At 49.9% G+C, this 20914-nt stretch overlaps 1 protein-coding gene across 1 annotated transcript in view; it reads right to left on the bottom strand.

The window, feature by feature from the left end:
* Positions 1 to 20914, bottom strand: part of LOC118223219 (diacylglycerol kinase beta) — a 113201-nt gene that overhangs the window by 31300 nt on the left and 60987 nt on the right. The window contains exons 19-20 of the mRNA XM_035409459.1: positions 19835 to 19995; positions 7621 to 7685 (exon numbers count right to left, since the gene is read on the bottom strand). Coding sequence (XP_035265350.1) covers positions 7621 to 7685; positions 19835 to 19995 — 226 coding nt within the window. The remainder of the gene's footprint in view (positions 1 to 7620; positions 7686 to 19834; positions 19996 to 20914) is intronic.

Here is a 20914-nt window from a genome sequence, read left to right as displayed (position 1 = left end):
GGGCGGGGGGGGAAAAAAAAAGGGGGGGGGGAGTTGTTCAGCACCTCCTGAGTCAAAACTTCCTCTCCTGTTCTCCTCCAGCCCCCAGGAGGCAGCCACTACACACCTTTCCCCATTGTGATCCAGACCTGTGATCATTAGCACCTGTGCTACTGAAACACCCGCCCGCCCCCACGCCCCCCCACCCCACTCCCCCTCACAGTCTGTCTACCGAGACTCTCATGCAGATGAGGCTCCGGCGCTGAGGTGTTGGGGTTGGGGGGGGGGGGATTGGGAGGGGGGGGTCACGTGTCACCTCTTATTGTCTCATGAGGTGGGGGTTACGGTGGGCGGGGCTGGGGGGGGGGGGGGGCAACAAAGACGGCACAGTCGGGTGAGAGCAGGCCACTCACGCGCCCAGCAGGTACCCGTTAAAACTCACACCTCTGAGACAAAGCGCCCCAGCGCCGCGCCCCCCCCCCAGCCCCCCCCCCCGTACCTCTCTCTCCTGCGGCGGGTCTCACGGTAAAGACCCCGGGCACCGCGGGAAAGCTGCTGATGGGCCTTTTAGAGCAGCATGACTCCACATCCAACACACACACACACTCACACAGACACACACACACACACACACACACACAAACACATACACACACACACACACACACACACACTCACACACACACACACACAGACACACACACACTCACACTCACACAGACACAGACACACGCACGCGAGCACGTGCACACACAGACACAAACACACAGACTCACACTCACTCACACACACACAGACACACACACACACTCACAAACACACACACACACGCGAGCACGTGCACACACAGACACAAACATACACAGAACAGTATTACATTCTAAACTAGCGTACCCAACTCTGACGGAGTCGCAGGTATGATAGAGGACAAGCTGAGGTCTCGTTACATTTATATTTCGGGGTGGTGGCTGGGACTGTTTTTAATGAAGCGACAGGGACAAACACACTGGTCAGGAGGGCCTACCTCACCAGAGTAGGCTTGAGAAGAACACCAGGGCCATTACGGAGAACAGCTGACAGCCTCTGCTAACAGCATACCAACCCTTTAGGGAGTGAGGTCACAAATATGCGATTAGAGCGTTCTCAACTGAACATTCTAACGCTGATGTCACAATCACCACTGGTGGCTGAAAGCAGTGGAGTTCTGGAACACAGGCTTTGAATTTTGAAAAAAAAAAAAAAACATTCCAAAAAAAAAAAAACCCTACTCTGCAAAGGGCTAACAGAGAAACAAAGTATCTTTAGTGGTGTTCCTCGCCACCCCCAAGACACTCTGCCACAAGTGTCAGGCAGTCGTTCCAGCCAAGTGGCTATTCATAGCTTAAATGAGTCCTGACAATGGTTATGATTGGCCAAGTACTTAAGCGCTAGCACCCTGGCACTCTGTCGCTGGACTGAAGAATGTTGTTGCTGGGTGTTGAATTTCGAGCCCCTGGACTATTGTACCTGTTGTATTCAATGCTGTCTGTTGTCTATTGCTGTGAAAATGCTGTATTGTTTTGCCCTAATCTGCGACTAATTGATAAATAAATTTTTCTACGAGGAATAATAAGGCATTAATCTATCTCTCTGTGCATTCAGGCATATATAGAGTGTGTGGGAATAGCAGTGCACTATATATTACATTTTAATGTTCAGTCATTTAATTAAAAAAAATGCATTCATTTATTTTTATTGCACACGTTGATGTATATAGTTATTTTTTTCTTCTAAAGCTGCAGTTTCTCTGCGATGTTGCCATAGCAGCGTTGCCTGGATCCGTGACACAATGTCAGCACTGAGAATACAGGGGACATAAACATAGCACCTCTCCCCAGAGAGTACAGAGAAGTCTGGATCTCTACTTCACAAACCCCACTCTTCCACAGAGAACACGGGCATAAACAGTCTATGCAGTCATTTAGGGCCACAAGCACCCCAGGGCCACACAATTCAAGTTTTTGACATTTTTTTGTTTGTTGGAGCACTTTCAGGGCCACAATAACATTCTTGCTCAGGCTTACCAAAACCCTGGTTGACTTATGTATGTAATCGGCTTACCCATTCAAGCATGCTCCAGAGTCACACCAGTTTATAAGATGTAGGAATGCACAGTGACGAGAACAGGCTATTCAGCCCATCCCTAGGCCCTCCGTTTGCCTACACACGCTGTCCTATCGAATTTCAGGACAGTTCTGCGTCCCTTCTGACCTTCGGCTGAAGTCCACAGCTCCTGCAGGCACATTATTACATTATCTGTGTACTTGATACATGCCCATAAAACCTCTGAAGAGTAGATTTTTTTTTAAATGTCTTTTTCTTTAATTCTAAGTCAGTGTTCTAGAACTCCACTGCTTTCAGTCCCCAGTAGTGACTGTGACATCAGCATCAGAATGTTCAGATAAGAACATTCACAGCCATTATTTGTGACCTCACACCTTAAAGGATTGAACAGCAGGTTACAATATATGAATGTAATGTTCTGTTCTGGACATTCTACTGTTGATGTAGCAGTCACCACTGGTAAATTGAAAGCAACAGAGTTCTAGAACACTGATTTTGAAAAGTTTGAAAAGAAACCCCCAAAAAAAACGTACTCCTCAAAGAGTTAAGCGTCTTACTGGGCCTAGCTGTTCTGTCCAACATGGCAGTCATACCCTACCTGCACGCTTCCCCAGGTGAAACACAGGTACACAGGTACCGCATCAGTGTGCCAGTCAGGCCCTGCTCACCTCACCTGACTCCATCAAGGAAAACTCCACGCACCCCCATCACCACCCCCAACACCCCAACACCACGCCCTTCACCACACCCAGCAATGAATCTGAGATCAGCTCACCCAAACCTCGACCTCTACTACAATCCCAGAAATGCGCGAAGACTGACCCAGGATCAGCCCCCTGCGGCACGCGATCCGCTCCTGTCCCACAACACGCGCAGGCCGGTCGTCATGGAGAACACGCAGCGATTCGCTGTCTGCAGCGGTCCTCCTGAGATAAAACCCCAATCCCATGAGGCTTTCAGTCTGTCAGCTTCACACATCAATTACTGCTTCACCTTTCACTCCGAGAGAGCGAGGAGTTCACGTCGCCAAATATTTTTAGGACTCAAACTCGGGACGCTGCGACACAGGGCTGGCTGCTGGCACGAACACGCAGCGCAGTCGGTTATGGACACATGCATTCCTGGGACTCACAATTCAAGTTTTAAAAATGTTTTTTTTTAATTTTGTAAAACTTTTCCGCCAAAACAACAACATTCTAGTTCGGGGGCCACCAAAACCCCAGGGCCGCCTCCGAGGTGACCAGCTTGCACAACAGTCCTCATCTGTCACACAGTAAAGTGTTTACAGTGTTAAATTAACTTCCTGACAGTGTGCATTTGGTCCCTATTGGACTCATTATAAACTCTGTTAGAGTTTAATTGAACAACTGGACATTTTACACAAACGGCGTGTGGTTACAGCTGTTACAGCTTCCATGTGGGGTGATCAGGTCACTGAAAAACAGGCTTATGACAAACATGGTGCAGCAAACCAGAACAAATTAATTTAAACTCCATGCGGGAACATTCCGGAACTTTCCGGACCCAAGTGGAGGTCAGCGTCATTCCTGACTCATTTTAACACACGGTGAGAATGATCGGATCAATAAACAACTAATTATCACGCAAACATCTGCAACAGGCTCTTAAACTACGTATCTAATTCTTTCTCTCATTCATAGTTCACAGATGAATTCGCAGAAAATTTTCAAAAGCTCAGCAGACCTGTATCGCCACATCGACAAACCAAGATTTTTTTCCTATTGAAACGACTATAGGACTTTTTTTTATTTTTTTTATTTTTTAAACTCACTAGTCAGCCACATGCAACAAAGAAGATCTGCAGGTTCATTTGTCCCTGGAACAGGAATGTTTTGCAGAACCTGCAGCAAAATGCTATTCATCTTGTGTACTCGGTCCAACAATGCTATTCAAACTCAATGCATCTGGTATAGCAATGCTATTCAAACCAAGTGCACCTGTTATAGCAATGCTATTCAACCTCAGGGCATCTGGTATAGCAATGCTATTCAAACCAAGTGCATCTGGTATAGCAATGCTATTCAACCTCAGGGCATCTGGTATAGCAATGCTATTCAAACCAAGTGCATCTGGTATAGCAAAGCTATTCAACCTCAGGGCATCTGTTATAGCAATGCTATTCAAACCAAGTGCATCTGGTATAGCAAAGCTATTCAACCTCAGGGCATCTGTTATAGCAATGCTATTCAAACCAAGTGCATCTGGCATAGCAAAGCTGTTCAACCTCAGGGCATCTGTTATAGCAATGCTATTCAAACACAATGTATCCGGTACAGCAATTCTATACAAACTGTGCATCTGGTACAGCAATGCTATTCAAACCAAGTGCATCCGGTACAGCAATGCTATTCAAACCAAGTGCATCCGGTACAGCAATGCTATTCAAACCATGCATCCGGTACAGCAATGCTATACAAACCAAGTGCATCTGGTACAGCAATGCTATTCAAACACAATGTATCTGGTACAGCAATGCTATTCAAACTAAGTGCATCCGGTACAGCAATGCTATTCAAACCATGCATCCGGTACAGCAATGCTATACAAACCAAGTGCATCCGGTACAGCAATGCTATTCAAACCATGCATCCGGTACAGCAATGCTATACAAACCAAGTATATCTGGTATAGCAATGCTATTCAAACCAAGTGCATCTGCTGAAAGCCTACGGGGTGACCTCCATGTGACCTTCTCGCTGAGATCGCCAGATCGGCGAGATGTCTGGGCTCGAGCGGATAAGGATCAGGCGAGCTGTGAGTCATCACGGAGACGGGCTCGTTTTTTCAAAAAGCCGCACTTCGTAACGATGAGGATGAAAGGGAGAGGTCAGGGGTTTCATGCGCTTTAAACCTCCGTTTTCCCCATGAACGTGTTTGTGCCCGGGTATGAAGTTGTATGATTCCGCACAAAGCCATTTAGGCTTGGTTACTGTACGGGTTGGTTGTTCCCCTTTGGAAATTGGGCTAAAAAAAACGGGCAGGAGCTGTTGAACGGAGAGCTGGGAGTCCCCGTGGACCTGCTTCTGCTTCTTTAATTCAACCTGGAGGACCTACCTGCGTCACAGTGCCCCTCATACCTGAACAAGGGAGCCCGTTGCGTAATATTGCATCAGCATTTTTTATTCATTCTGAGCTGGCTGCCTCTTTCTCTCTCTCTCTCTCTCTCTCTCTCTCTCTCTCTCTCCTTCCATCCCTCCATCCCTTCCTCTTTGTCTCTTTCTCCCTCTCTCTCCTTCCATCCCTCCCTCCCTTCCTCTTTGTCTCTTTCTCTGTCTCTCTCCCTCTCTTTCCCTCCCTCTCTTCTTCCATCCCTCCTTCCCTTCCTTTTCTCACTCTCTCTCTGCCCTCTTTCCCTCTCTCTCCTTCCACCCCTCCCTCCCGTCCTCTTTCTCTCTCTTTCTCTCCCTTCTTCCCTCATTTCCCTCTCTCTATCCTCCTCTCTCTCTCTCTTTTATTTTTGTGTGTACGGTGGTTCAGTTAAGTTTTCACGATTTTTGCTCTGTTTCCATCGGTTTTTGCTCTAAGGGATTATTTGTGCAATTTTGAGCGGTGAGAAATTGCTTGTCTCCTTTAAGTGCTGTAGTGGGGAATCAAAGGTCAAAGAAGGTCTCTCTCTCTCTCCCTTTCTATCTCTGTCTCCCTCTCTCTCTCCCTCTCTCTTCTTGTATACTGTAAAGAACAGAAAAACATGGGTTATTGCACACTGTGGCAACCTGACACTTTTCAGAAAAAATCGATGGTCAAAAACAATGAAAGAGTTTTGTGGTAAAACTGATGGTTCCATTGCAGTGAAATACACTTTCTGCACATCCATGTGGAGATTTCTTTTTGCTAGATTTGATTAATGCAATGTTATTTTAATTATCCGAAATGAAATTTAAATAGTGGTGACTAAACATGTGTTTTTAAATATTATGAATTTATACTTAATTTTATTCCGTGCCATAAAAAGTATGCCCCCCCCCACACATTCATTATATAATCTTATGGCATAACACCAGGGTACCACAGTCCATACGCTTATATAATTACCTTCCATCTGACCTCTGTGGACTATTAAACAAAGCATTCTCCTGTCTGAAAGTATTACATTTTACCAAAACATTCAGTAGCATCTAGTAGACTCCTTGACAGAAGCTTTTTGTACCAAAATAACTCAAATTAGCAAATTTCATTTCCAGATATCTCATTTTATAACATTAAAACACGTAACTTCAAAAATATACTTGCAGAACAACTAATGTACAACAGCCTCTGGGATTTGCAGTATTGCTGTGTCTGCTGTACTGGGCGGGGCATGTTAATTAGATAAATTAGACGTATTACCAGCTGTACCTGTGCAGGTAATGCAGGTGCCTGTGAAAGTAATTCTTGTGCAGGCTGAACGAGATGCCACATCTAAAGGTCAGAGGTCAAAGGAAGGCAGCTGAAGTGGCCAGAAACAGGAAGTTGTCAGCACCAGGGTGACGTGGCCAGAAACAGGAAGTTGACAGCACCAGGGTGACGTGGCCAGAAACAGGAAGTTGTCAGCACCAGGGTGACGTGGCCAGAAACAGGAAGTTGTCAGCACCAGGGTGACGTGTTCACTGCTGAAGTCTTACGACTGACTATTCACGGTGACACACACTGTCGGTGAAAGATTATTCAGCTTTTCTCACTCCCGTAAATTCTGACAAACACGTCCAAGAGTCCCCCTGGCTTGCAGTTTGAGAATCTACAGGATTAAAAAACCCACGGAGTACAGTTGAAAACTTTGCTGACTAAATAAGGATTAACGACCATGTCACAGCGTCAGATACTGGAAAAGATCAATAAGATCACTATCGATCTGAACCGCGTATTCACTGCAGGATTGTCTAATTAATTTCTCTCTAAATCGAAAATAGTTTTTCCTCATAGGCTGCTGTCAGTTAATCGATTCTATCAAGCGAGCACGTTTTTTTCACTCACTGGTATTTCAGTGTTTGGACTCAGCGGCTACGAAAAGCAGCAACGTTGTCTTTAATGACTGTACGTGCTGCGTTTTCTAGCCTGGCTCACCTAGGGAGCACAGTTTTATCAGTAACAGTTGCTTGGTGTTTGCTGAAAAAAAAAAAAAAGAGACTCAAATATAATATAATACTAAAAAAAGATACCTGGGGCCCGGTTGCCATAGTTACAGTTTGTTGCATAGCACATACTAAATTCAGCCCTGTACCACAAAGCTACTGCTTGTCCTCCGTCTCGATCCTTCCCTCCGCATTCCTCCCACCCGTCCTCCTACTCTTCCCTCCCTTTTCTTTCTCCATCTGGCGTACACAACACAGTATCCGCCGCAAGAATATCATCAGCAAGTTTGCAAATGTTTGGCCACTTAGCTCACTGAGAATTTGTCAGAACTGAAAATTGTACTCCATCGAATACATACAGGGAAACATACTCAGCACCAAAAAAAGCAGCCATGTAAATCGTATAGTCAAGAAAGGGTGCCAACTTTCTCTCTCTCTCTCTCTCTCTCTCTCTCTCTCTCTCTCTCACCTGCTGTTGAATTTTTCTGGATGCTTCTCCCTCATCAGGTGGAAACGATGGGCAATGGAGGCATCCTGTAGGGGGCGACAGAGAGCAGTGTTACCACACAGAAGTCACATGACTGCTCCAGCCAGTCTACACCAGGGTTGGCCGGTCTTATCCAGAAAGGGCTGGTGTGGGTGCAGGTGTTTGTTCTAGCCCAGCAGATTCAAGGTTTTGTTCGAAGTCCACGATTAGCTACATGGTTAAATCAGGTGTCATAGTGCTGGGCTAAAACAAAAACCCCCACCGGTTCTTTGCGGATAGAACTGGCCACCCTTGCTCTACACCTATGCATGTGCCTCCTGGAGACGGACAGACCCAGCTAGACGTTAACAATGAAACCCTAACCAAGCCCAGAGCAACGTTTGCTTGACTCGACTGCCTAATCGCGAGCATGGTAGCACGGCTTGGCCGAATTGTCGAAAAAAGGACCACCCTTAGGAGGTTAATCTTTCCCAGAAACCCCAAAACGGGGCGGGGCCGGAGCAATGCAGCCGCTTCCTCAGGGCAAGATCCCGGGGTCTGATAGCCCCGAGAGAATAAAGAACAGCCCTGGAGGAGGGCTGCTCTGTTTATTGACCGGGCCGCGCTGGATAAAAGCATTATTAAGATGAATAAACGATCTTATCTGCGAGAGCACGGCCTTTCAGAGAGCAAAGGGGGACCGGCTGGTGATGACCAGCGTCAGAAACTCAGCCGCCTCCCCGCCCGAACGGCAGGCTGGCCGCTCCCGTCCGCCAAACCCGCCACGAGCCACAGAGTGCTGCGTTCTCGAGGCCGACGGACGCGCGTCTGAGGAGGAGGCGAGGAAGACGAGGGTAGGCTCGGGTTCTCCCGAGCAGCGCACGCGCTCAGTGGCCCCTGCCGTCCTGTACCGTGCGAGCGGGACGTGTTTTGCACACGCTGAAGAAGTTTCTCGTTGGACTGGTTGCATGTTTGCATCACAAAGGTAAGGAACGCCTGCGAGAGAGAGAACAGGGCCTTTCATCTTCATTTCCTCACCACGCGTGCCGCTTCTGAGTAATGGTGGCAACCTGTGCGGGAAACGTCTACGGGCTTATTTACAAGAATCAGACGCAATCCCACAGTACACTCTGTTCCCAGGCTGAGGATACACCCCCCCCCCTTACCCACATTAGCCTCTGAAAGAATTTGTTCCACAGAGGTCCTTAACCCCTTCAAAGTTGCGAGATCACTTATGTGTTATTAGAATGTTCTCAACTGAACATTCCAACGGTGATGTAACAATCACCGCTGGTAATGGTAAACAATGGAGTTCTGGAACACTGACGTTGGGAATGACTGAAAATACATTCCAAAGAACCTACGCTTCAAAGGGTTAATGCGCAGCAGTACACACATCAAACCCCTTTAAGGCTGGAGGCCCAGACACACAGGCGAAGCAAATGAGCAACTTTGCCCACATATGTGACCAACAGTATCTTTTTTTTTCCCACCACAGTTTCATTTCTTAGAGCCCACTATGTTATGCTCACTGATTTTTGTCTCATTTGCTTATCTCCAGCCTTCTCGCAGAGAACATTGCCCATCTAACATGGGCCTAAAAAATATTGCCCGTGCAGCATGGCCTTGATAGAGACGGTCCCTGTTTGACTCATGCGTGCGCATTAGGGAGCTGATTTGATGCTGTTAGAGTCGAATTTAACACCAGGAACTCTGAGCAGCTCCCGCGCGCGGCTCACAGCGCCAGAGCACGCCGTGGCGTTCAGACAACAGCGGCGCGAGAAGCCGCGGAAAAGAAGAAAAGAAGAAAAAAAGAAAAGAAAAGAAAAGAAAAGAAAAGCAGGTTGCGAACAAACCGAACGCGCTGAAAATCGGAATATTAATGAGTCGGGCTCTAAAAGGGGAACGTCTATTTTTAGGGTGGAAGGCACAGGCAGTACAGTGAAGGCAGAGCACATCGCCCACCACATCCTACACGTTTGTTCTTTGTGTGGCGGGCTGTGGCGCTGACGGGGGGTGGGGGGGTGGGGGGGGGGTGGTGGGGGGGACGCTCGCGTAGACCTGTCGGCGGTTAGGGAGTCAGGCCCGCGCGATTTGGCCGCCTGATTGGACGGGCCAGGTGCCGTCGCCTGTTGCGACTTCCTGTCAGCCTGCAGGTGCTGCGGTTGCTGCCGTCCCAGAGAGAGAGAGAGAGAGAGAGAGACTGTGAGAGAAAGCGCGTGTGAGAAAGAGAAGGAGAGAAACACAGGGGGGGAAGCGAGAGACAGAAAGAGAGGAGGAGAGGGAGAGAAAGGGAGATTGCGAGAAAGAGAGGGAGAGAGAATGCGAGAGAAAGAGAGAGAGGAAGAGGAAAGTGTGAGACAAAGAGAGAGAAAGATGAGAGTGAGAGAAAGAGAGAGAGGAAGAGGAGAGTGTGAGAGAAAGAGAGAGAGGAAGATGAGAGTGAGAGAAAAAGAGAGAGAGAAGAAGAGGAGAAAGTGAGAGAAAGAGAGTGTGAGATATAGTCAGCCCGGTCCTGCGTTGCTATCCTACAGAAAAAACAAAGCGCAAAGCATGCTGGGACACCTGCACGCTGCACCCGTCCTCGTGAGGCATAAACACACACGAGGCTCGACCCAAAAAGAAGAAAAAGACACAGTAACCAAATCGGCCGTGGTCATTAAAGGTCCTTTTTTTAAAATCCCGTTTCAACTGCACCAGTTACCAGCTGCACTTCCACAATGGCAGCCGCTAACTACCGGCCGCACGCATCCGCTCACCATGCTAATTAGCTTTGGACTGTTTCCAATAAATTAAAATGCAACGTTCAACAAGCCGGTGATTTTCCTTTTTATGATGTGTCACCGAACATGAAGCATGAGAGTTTTTTTTTTCCCCGCCACGCTGGTGTATACGGTAACAACAACAGCGCAGAACTTACTGTGTCGTTCAGCGTTAATTATATGAATGTTTATCTCAAAACAACGGTACCGCATTTCCCATGTGGGCTGTTCAGAAACGGCCCTCGAAAGCACAAGGGCAGGCTGGGCCCGGTCACCTAGACATCCCAGCTTAGTCTGGGCTCCTTTATTAGCAGAGTATCACCTGGAGGCTACACCTGGCTCTGTCTCACCTGAGACCCAAAGGCCAACGGCTGCATTAGTTCCCCCTCGAAGCACACGGGCTGTTGTTAGTGCAACATTCACCACTCCTCTGATCTCTGCAAGCTCTCCTGTAGTACAGTGTGGCCTGTAGTGAGCGCTATGGGCTCTCCTCTGATCTCTGCAAGCTCTCCTGTAGTACAGTGTGGCCTGTAGTGAGCGCTATGGGCTCTTCTCTGATCTCTGCAAGCTCTCCTGTAGTACAGTGTGGCCTGTAGTGAGCGCTATGGGCTTTCCTCTGATCTCTGCAAGCTCTCCTGTAGTACAGTGTGGCCTGTAGTAAGAGATATGGGCTCTCCTCTGATCTCTGCAAGCTCTCCTGTAGTACAGTGTGGCCTGTAGTAAGAGATATGGGCTCTCCTCTGATCTCTGCAAGCTCTCCTGTAGTACAGTGTGGCCTGTAGTAAGAGATATGGGCTCTCCTCTGATCTCTGCAAGCTCTCCTGTAGTACAGTGTGGCCGGTAGTGAGAGATGTGGGCTCTGTGAACTCTGCAAGCTCTCCTGCAGTACAGTGTAGCCAGTAGTGTGCGATAAGGGCTCTCCTCTGATCTCTGCAAGCCCTCCTGTAGTACAGTGTGGCCTGTAGTAAGAGATATGGGCTCTCCTCTGATCTCTGCAAGCCCTCCTGTAGTACAGTGTGGCCTGTAGTAAGAGATATGGGCTCTCCTCTCATCTCTGCAAGCTCTCCTGTAGTACAGTGTGGCCGGTAGTGAGAGATGTGGGCTCTGTGAACTCTGCACGCTCTCCTGTAGTACAGTGTAGCCAGTAGTGTGCGATAAGGGCTCTCCTCTGATCTCAGCAAGCCCTCCTGTAGTACAGTGTGGCCTGTAGTGAGAGATATACCTCTGATCTCTGCAAGCTCCCCTGTAGTACAGTGTGGCCTGTAGTGAGAAATATACCTCTGATCTCTGCAAGCTCTCCTGTAGTACAGCGTGGACTGTAGTGTGGAAATCAGCCAGTGATTTATTGGTGAGTGTCTGATATTTAATTTCAAATTTGAGCCAAAAGAAGGGAAAAAATTCATCATTTTTTCTTCCCCTATGTTGTCTCTTTTATCATTTTTTAAGTGCGATTTATTTGGTCTCGAGTGATTACACTAAATCAGTGAAAAAACTGCTTTTTTTTTTACTTGGAAATATAAAGATGATTAGCGGTTGAGCACAGTTAGCCAGTTTGAGGAGTCGTGGAGTAGAGCTGTCCAGCCTCCTGCTGAGTCAGTCAGCGCTAACGCCTTCATGAGAGTAATGACTGTTGTGTGTTCTCCTCCCCTCACCAACAGCCAAGCATGTCATTAATATTATGTACACATTTAAGGGGTGAAATTCTTACATGCGGGGACGTGAAACTTAAACACAAAGCTATAAAGAAAGGAGTGTAATCTGTAAGAGTTCAATCTCAGGTCTAGTGACGTCACTGAGCTTGATTCACTAGGATGTCTGACTTCATAAAGAAAAAACAACATTTCAGCTTCACTCCACAGATTGTTTCCTAGACGTGTTGTACGTACAGCATACTCCCAATAACAATAAGTGGAATCACAGAGGTAACAGGGTGGCAGTGTAGTGTAATGGGTTAGCACTGTAGGTAATGGCTAAAGGAAGCCGCTGATGAGGACAGGAGCTCGTTTTGCAATGAGCAGTTGGGCCCATTGAGAGGTGATGGTGGACGCTTTTGATTGGATCACAGCTGTTTTGTGACATGTGACGCGTGACACGGCGGATGTGGGGCAGGCCTGGCGTGCGGCGGGGCGGACGGCAGCGCCTCCGAGCCGCGGTAAAAAACCCGCCGCTGACGGCCCGTGACATTTCCCAGCTGCCACCTCACCGGCGGCGCGAGGGCGGGGCTGTTTTGATCTCGCCGTTTGAACTTTCGCATGTTGGGGGGGGGGGCAAACCGCCGGGGAAATGTCACCTCCAGCCCCCCCCCCCCCCCGTCCAGGGTGTCCCAGATAGAGTGATGATGGGGGGGGGGGGGGGATGGGGGCGCAGGGCGGGAGGGGGAGGGGGCTCGTCCCCCTTTTTGCTAGGAGGCCTTTCAGCGCCACACTGCCCAGCCTGACATCAAAGTGCGCAAGCGGTGATGTCACTTTCGCCCTCTCCGGGGGCCTTCGCCACCCCCCCGGGGTCCTGCTGACGGGTGCGATGTCCATGTCCTTCAGACCCCGGCTCTCTCTGTCAGATTCAGACAACCAACCGCGGCGTACGGATCGGGCTCCGCCCACGACTGACAGCCTCTCCGTGCTGCCTGACCAATCATCAGCCTCTCCGTGCTGCCTGACCAATCATCAGCCTCTCCGTGCTGCCTGACCAATCATCAGCCTCTCCGTGCTGCCTGACCAATCATCAGCCTCTCTGTGCTGCCTGACCAATCAACAACCACCGGGCTGCCCCACCCACAACTGACAGCCTCTCCGTGCTGCCTGGCCAATCAACAACCTCCGGGCTGCCTGACCAATCAACAACCTCCATGCTGCCTGACCAATCAACAACCACCGGTCTGCCATCCCTAAATGCCATATATGTAAAGTAACCCATTAAGATGTGAGGTCACAAATATGTGATTAGAATGTACTTTAACTGAACATTCAATGCTGATGTCACAGTCGCTACTGGTAACTGAAAGCAATGGAGTTCTAGAACACTGACTTAGAACTTTGGATAAGCAATATTCCAAAAAAATTTACTCTTCAAAGGGTTTAGCAATAACTTTCTTTAAAGGGATGTTCACTTTCTAGTGTATGATATTGTTTCCATTTTGGTGCATTTTGGCCCATTTCAGTAGGCCCAGATAGTCTTTTTGTGCAAGATGAAGGATATTGCACATATGCACAGAAAATACTTCACAATATGAGCAAATGTTAAAATTATTCCCAATTTCAGATATTGCAAGATATGTTAATTTACAAATACACTTGTGATATATATACTGTACACATTTACTTTTTTTTTTTTTTAAGTACAATTATTTACAGTTAAATCAGCATATATCTAGATCCATAATGGCTTCACCTGGTGATTTGTGGCGGCCATTTTGTGCCTGAAGCCGCTCCAGAAGACAGGAGAGGCCGAACTGAATGCAGCTTAGTCGGCGAAAGTTGCCGAAAGCAACACAGAGATCAGGGAAGTCCAAACAGGAAGTCTTACCCAATGTACGGCATGAACGAGTGAGTGAGTGAGTGAGTGTGCGAAGGAAGGAAGGAAGGAATAAACCTCACAGGCTCAGTACATTTAGGGCCAGATCAAGGCAATGGCACTGAGAGATGTACAGTAGGACCGCTCTGGGACTGCGGGACTGCTTACTAAGGGTTTAGCAGCAGATTGCCTGTGCCCCTCAACTCGGACTGAGCACCATAGTAGGTACAAATGAGGAGGAGGCTGCAGGGAGGGGGGGGGGGTGCAGGGAAGGGGGGGGGGTGTAGTGGGGTGGGGGGGTCGTTTGAAAGTGCTGTTTTTCTCCGGGGCTAGCCAGGTGTCACTCAGCATGGACATTCATTACTGCGGTAACCCAGTCCCAGCCTGGCAGCCCCGGACTTCCTGTCACTGATACTTCCTCTGACCTTCAGCACATGCCAACTACTAATGCCCCCCCCACCCCCTACCCCCCCCCCCCCCCCCGCGCTAACCCCACACTGGCCCCAACCACCGTTTTTTTTCCCCTCCGCCAGTCCCCATTGGCTAAAAACAGCGGAGCTGTGGTTTTTTCCCCTGAGCCAGCAGTACCCTGCGTCAGCCATCCAGAGTCCAAACTGGGCTGCCTCTCCAAAACCGGCCCAGATTAATAAGTTATTGACATCCGAGACAACAAGCTTCGGCCAGGCCAGCACCAATGAGTGACAAGACCCTCTCCCCGACCCTCTCCTGCCCATTCTCCCCAACGCCCCCCTGCGCCCCCCCCCCTCCCCCCTCCCACCGCCCCACCCCAAGAAAAACAACCCAGCCTGTCCAAGCGGAGTTCACGCCAAAGAGGAAGGAGGAGATTCCCTGCTGGCTGCAGGAAGGCTGGTCCGGTTTCGCTACCCGAAGCTCCTCAGCGGATCGCCTTCTGGAAGAATCTGCGGCCGCTGCCACAAACCCGGGAGCTCTTTCACCTGCGCGTCACACCTGCGCGTCACACCTGCGCTACACACCTGCGCGTCACACCTGCGCTACACACCTGCGTGACACACCTGCGCTACACACCTGCGCGACACACCTGTGCACCTGGGGGATCGCGGAACGTGCCGACGGACGGAAGCCCGCACACGGCCCCGCCCTTTACCGCGCTCGAGTCCAGAGAGGACCCGTCTGCCGACTCCCTGGGGTGAAACACATAGGGCCTCATTCACAAAACTTTTCTTAAAGTGTTCTTACTTTTGTCCTTAAGAATGGTCCTTAAAAAAACCAATATGGGAGTCATGACACATGTGCAGACCTTTGTTTTTTGTGCGTATCCCAGGTGCATGAGATGATGAATGTTGACTGTTTGTAAATTTCATGTGCAGTCCTGTTCATGTGATTAGCATAAGCCATGAACAAATGCAGATAAGAAAAAAAGATTATGACTGCCAAAATGTTCTTGGAAATGTTCTTACACACAGTTTACAATGAAATGTGATCGTACGCATGTTTTGTGAAAGAGGCCCATATACTACATGGCCAAAAGTATGTGGACACCTGACAGCCAACATCTCATACAAAATTATGGGCATTAATATGGAGTTGGTACACCCTTTGCTGCTATAACAACCCCCACTCTTCTGGGAAAGCTTTATACTAGATGTTGGCGCATTGCTGCAGGGATTTGCTTCCATTCAGCCAGGAGAGCATTTGTGAGATCAGGCACTGATTGGGTGATTAGGCCTGGCTCGTAAGTTGGCTTTCCAAACCATCCCAAAGGTGTTGGATGGGGATGAGATCAGGACTCTGTGCGGGCCAGTCAAATTCTTCCACACTGTTCTCGACAAAAACATTTCCATATGGACCTCGCTGGAGGCATTGTCATGCTGAAACAGGAAAGGGCCTTCCCCAAACTGCTGGGGAAGCACACAATCATCTATAAGGTGATTGTATGCTGTAGTACTGCCTATCCCAAACTATGAAAAACAGCCCCAGACCAAGGGGCATCAAGATACGTTTTGGTCATATAATGTAAATGGCTGACTATCCCTTCCACGGAATGAAATTGCTGATTAAAAAAAAGAGACTTATCAAAGATTGGAATATGAAATCATTATCTTCAAATTATGCAAAGTATTAATCACAATAGATGAATTAAAATGTCAAATGCATTGACATTTAAATTTGAATTGAAAGCATGAAAATGATTTTTTTTTTTTTTGGTATCACGATCAGCAAGCTGAAGACATTCCATCTAAGGTGTCGCAAGCTTAATGCACCTCATCCACAGGTGCATTGATGTCCGATCGGGATGAAGTGCGACCGTGGGACGGGATGCGACGGGCAGAACTTCTGAGGACCCGACCTTTCTCCACAGAAACGGCTCCGGTGTTGAAATGACTCCGCGTGGCTTCGGGGGAAATCGTGCCTGAACCGGCCCTGCTTCTCCACTGACCGCGAGCGCCATGGCAACCCTGACACCGAATTAAAATGGAACGGTCTGAATATTCAGCCCGATTTTTAATGCTGCTTGGTTACCTCATCGCGGAGCGTGAGTCACGGCCCAAATTTACACGGGGAGTCATCGTCGCTCGCTGTGAACGTGTGACCATCTGTCGCTGAGAGAGGGAGAGCCCGCGCCAAGCTGACACCCAGGGCTCTGCAGCCACACAGTCATCGAAAATGGCACCGAGAGACCAGAGCACTTTGCCCGACCGTTATCACTTCAGCTCGACACTTCGCCCGCCTGTAGCCTGATAATGAAATAAAAAAGAATGTTTTATTTTTTTCCTGAGACTGAAACTGAAATAAATCTGGGTAAAACGCGCAGTCGGACATGCCGAGCGCTCCCTGAGAACAACGGTCCTTTGTCAGGACAGATTTGTAAACGAGTTGTACAGTCTTCCAAATGAAATATTCCGAGCTTCATCTCTGTGCATTAAGAGTTCCTGCGGAGGAGTTGGAGCTGCTCTCTCTCTCTCTCTCTCTCTCTTTCTCTCTCTACTGATATTCAAAGGCCATCATCTTTTGAAAATATATCTATCCACAGATCCCTATTTATAGCCGCACATTTGGAATAACAACTATGAATACACAATTCATCGGTTTCCAGACAACAGCCAGAAGCGTCTAAATCTGTCGCGAGCGTCACGTGTTCCGCTGGAAACAGCGGCGGGGTCGAACCCTGACACAGGCTCCCCCTTCACGAAAACACCACTCTGCCGCGACCACAAACTGCCCATTGTCCCGTCCCTTCAGCTTTCTGTCTGCCCCCCCCCCCCCCGTCCCACCCCCCGCCACCCCTGTACCCTCGTCCCGTCTTAGACAGAGACAAGCACAAGGTTGCGTGGTCCCGTGAATGCGAGGCTTTGTCAATTATGTTCAACCCACCGCAGCCTAACGTTCTCGTAACGTTCCCCTGCAACGTGCAGCCAACCTTGTGGGGAGGGCTGGCCATTGCATTGTCACTTATGCTGAACCACCGCGGGGTAACGTTCTCATAACGTTGCCCTGCAATGCAACAACAGCCCTGCAGGAATGCTGGGTATTTTCAAGTATGCTCACCCAGTACAAGCGTAACGTTCTCGTAACGTTCACTGCAAACGCAGTGCCGACGGAACTTGCTGGGCATTGTCCAGCACGGTCGCCCGCCACAAGCGTAACGTTCCCGTAACGTTCCCATAACGTTCCCGCAACATTCTCGTAACGTTCCCGCAACCCTTTTTCTGGCGGCAGAAGGACGGCAGCGCCGGGGCAGGGAGTCAGCGGTGGGCGGGATTACATAACATCGCCGCGGCAACGCGCCGCATTCCGACAGGCGTGTGCCGATGCTTCGCTAATCCTTCCTGCGTCTTCCTCCCCCGTCCCACGCCCCCGCCCCCTCCCGCATGGCACATGACCTACTTAAGGCCCCTCCGTATATTTTCGGGCAAAATAAGCAGGTGTCCTTGTTATTTTATTCACCTGCTAAAATGGATTCCGGAATATTCTCTCAGATTAAAAGCACAGTCCAGAAATATAAAGTGCGAATCCTATTTATACCCGACCTCGGCGGCAACGACACGAAATAAAGAGAAAAAGCGTTCGTTATGCACGCGATGCAAATGAGGACGTGCGTGTTTGTCGGAAACGGAACTCTGCGCTCTGACAGCCGAGCGGGTCTGAAGATCGAAATCCAGGAAAGGGGGTTTGGCTGCGATGCCAACGCCCACACGCCCACACGCCACAAGCCGTCAGGAGCCCCCCAGAACAGCCTCGCGCTCATGCGCGTCCCTTTTGGATTATAGGGTACGACCCATATTGCGGGCGTCTATTTATAAGACCCCCCCCCCCCCCCTTCTCACGGTGAGAGTCCAGCTCTCCCCCATTTAGACGTGTTCCTGTCCGGATCAACGGCCTTTTTTTAAACACGTAACAGCCGAAACGCGAAGCCTCTGCTCGGCCGCAATCTCCACGCCGCGGTCAGATGCCCCCGCTGCGACTCGCAGCGTGCGTGTTCACGACCGTCTTCCACAGCGTTTGCGTTTGAGCACTACGGCAGGGGAGGCCGTGCCGTATCATCAGTACAGCCACAGACACAGGGGTGCTGTTAGGCCCCCACGCACAGCCTGTATTTGGGATACAGCACCGCCTCGGGTGCCGTATCGGTCTCATAAAACGGTTACGACGTTTCGAAACGACTGATGACAAACAGGCTGTTTGATTGGCCGCTGCTGCATCTGCTCTACAGTCACCGCAGAACATCGTCATAGCCAATCGGCACCCAGGATCGAAAAACAACCCGTTCGATAACATACGCTTAATTACTACGCCCGAGTTTAATTGGCTCTTTAGTTGTGTTGAGTGGGCAACAGCAGCACCCCGCACAAACTCCCGAAGAGTTAAAGTAGGGTAGTTCAATTATCTACGGAGGCGACTGTCCGTCCTGTGTCCCACCCGCTAAATGTATGCGCGCGGGCGGGGCAGTCATCGCATTAGGAGGGGAGATAAAGGGTTGCCGAGCAACCGCAAAGTGGCTCTTCAGATGCGTTTCCCCATTAAAGAGGAATGGCGGTAATCGAATCGGCCGGTGTGCGCGCAACGGCCGGCCCTCGGACCCGCCAGAGACGAATCTGAGAATTGTTCCACTCGAGCCGGCAGGTGCTTCCTTCCTTTAACCCACTTAGGACGTTACCTGCCCCCCGTGAAAACGGAGAATGGAATACCGCTGATGCTGAAACACAAACGCGCGGTGAGAAACGGACCCCAGGCCTGAAAACCAGGCATGTGCAGAGTGTAGGGCGGTTGTGGGGGCCCAAGAACCTGCCCCCCTTTCTGCCCCAAGTGCCCAATGTGCCCCTTCGATTTGACAAAAAAAAAAAACTGTTTCCTAGGTTTGTGTGCCCTTTCCTAACTTTGAGCACCTGCCCCTCAAAAGGCCTCTGCTCAGCCTTGATTATAACTATGGGAGGTTGAGGCAGGTATAGCTGGACAGATTTGCTCAAAACTAGGCCCACCTCTAGCCTTTCTGCCACCTTAGACCCGAGTTCCGAACCAGGGAGGGTGGGGGGAGGGGTTTGGTGGCCTGTAGCCAATAGAGCCCTTTTGCTGTCCCAGGACGGGGGACTATTCAGTATATTTTGGCCTGTTGGGCTTGCCGTACACCAGGGGTCCTCAATCTTACCCAGAAAGGGCTGGTGTGGGTGCAGGCTTTCAATCCAACCAAGCAGTTACACACCTGATTCTACTAATCAACCGCTAGAGTTCTTCGATAAGGACCTTGATTAGTAGAAACAAAAGCCTGCACCCACATCGGCCCTTTCTGGATAAAATTGAGGACTTGTCCCGTACACAGTCCACTGCTGGTATGACAGGACAGGCAGCGGCTCAAAATGCAGCCTTGCCCTTCCCACTTAGTCTTAGTTTGGGGCGGATTTGGCGTTTGGGGTGAATTTGGCGGGACGGGTCGCTAAGGGGGGGGGGGGGGGGGCGATGGGCCTCACCACTCCGATGGAGAAGTAGTTGTTGACGATGCTGTAGGGGACAGGGTCGCCCTTCTCCTCCTTGTCGTCCGGGATGATGTCGATGTTCCAGCGATCCAGCACCATCTCCGTGCTGTGCTCGATGTCCCGCAGAAATTTGAGCAGGTTTCCGCCCTCGTAGCCTGGGGGGGGGGGAGGAGGGGAACGGGAGGAGGGGAGGGAGAGAGGAGAGAGAGAAAGAGGGGGGAAGAGGGAGGGAGTGAGAGGAGGGGGGGAGAGGGAGAGAAAGAGAGATGAGGAGAGAGAAAGAGGGGGGAGGGAGGAAGAGAGAGAGGGAGAGAGGGGAGGGAGGAAGAGAGAGAGAGAGAGAGGGGGGAAGAGGGAGGGAGTGAGAGGAGGGGGAGAGGGAGAGAAAGAGAGATGAGGAGAGAGAAAGAGGGGGGAGGGAGGAAGAGAGAGGGGGAGAGAGGGGAGGGAGGAAGTGAGAGAGAGAGAGCGAGAGAGAGAAATGAGTCATACACAAATGAGGGCATGGTCTACCTTTAGTTCCCTTCGGCAGTGCTACCAGCACTGTTGCTTGACAGGATGGCTTACATTCACATTGATTGTACCTTTAATTTCTATCACGTGCTGCATCCCGCCCTTTACAGCCACTGTGAAGCCCGTGACCAATCAGATGTCACCACTGCCACCCGTCATACATACCCACCAATCAGAAAGGGAGGCCAGTCAGTGGGAATGGTGAAGCCTGTGGTTAGCCATCACTAGACACTACAGGAGCGGGTGATGCCTGCGCATCATTTAAATGGCTTTTTAAAAAAGGAAATAATATGCACACAGGCTACGGCTCACGGCTGTCTTGGCCTGGTTCGTGTCCCCACGACAACGACTTCTGACCTCTGGGCGCACGCTAGGGTTCAGAGGCAGTAAGTAAGTGTGTCCTCAGGCCAGCCCAGCGGCCCCCTGGGAAGGGACGCTGTAATTACCTTATGACTACCAGGGTGGTGGGTGACTCACAGCCCTGGGCTCATTATGTCCCAACCAGCGCAGTCACACTGAGAAACCTCGGGGACAACCGACACCAATGCTAACGCTAACGCT

This window comes from Anguilla anguilla, chromosome 3 (assembly GCF_013347855.1).
Source record: "Anguilla anguilla isolate fAngAng1 chromosome 3, fAngAng1.pri, whole genome shotgun sequence".
In the NCBI taxonomy this organism is placed as follows: Eukaryota; Metazoa; Chordata; class Actinopteri; order Anguilliformes; family Anguillidae; genus Anguilla; species Anguilla anguilla.
The sequence above is the reverse complement of the archived record's forward strand: the minus strand, read 5'-3'. Positions and strand labels throughout refer to the sequence as shown.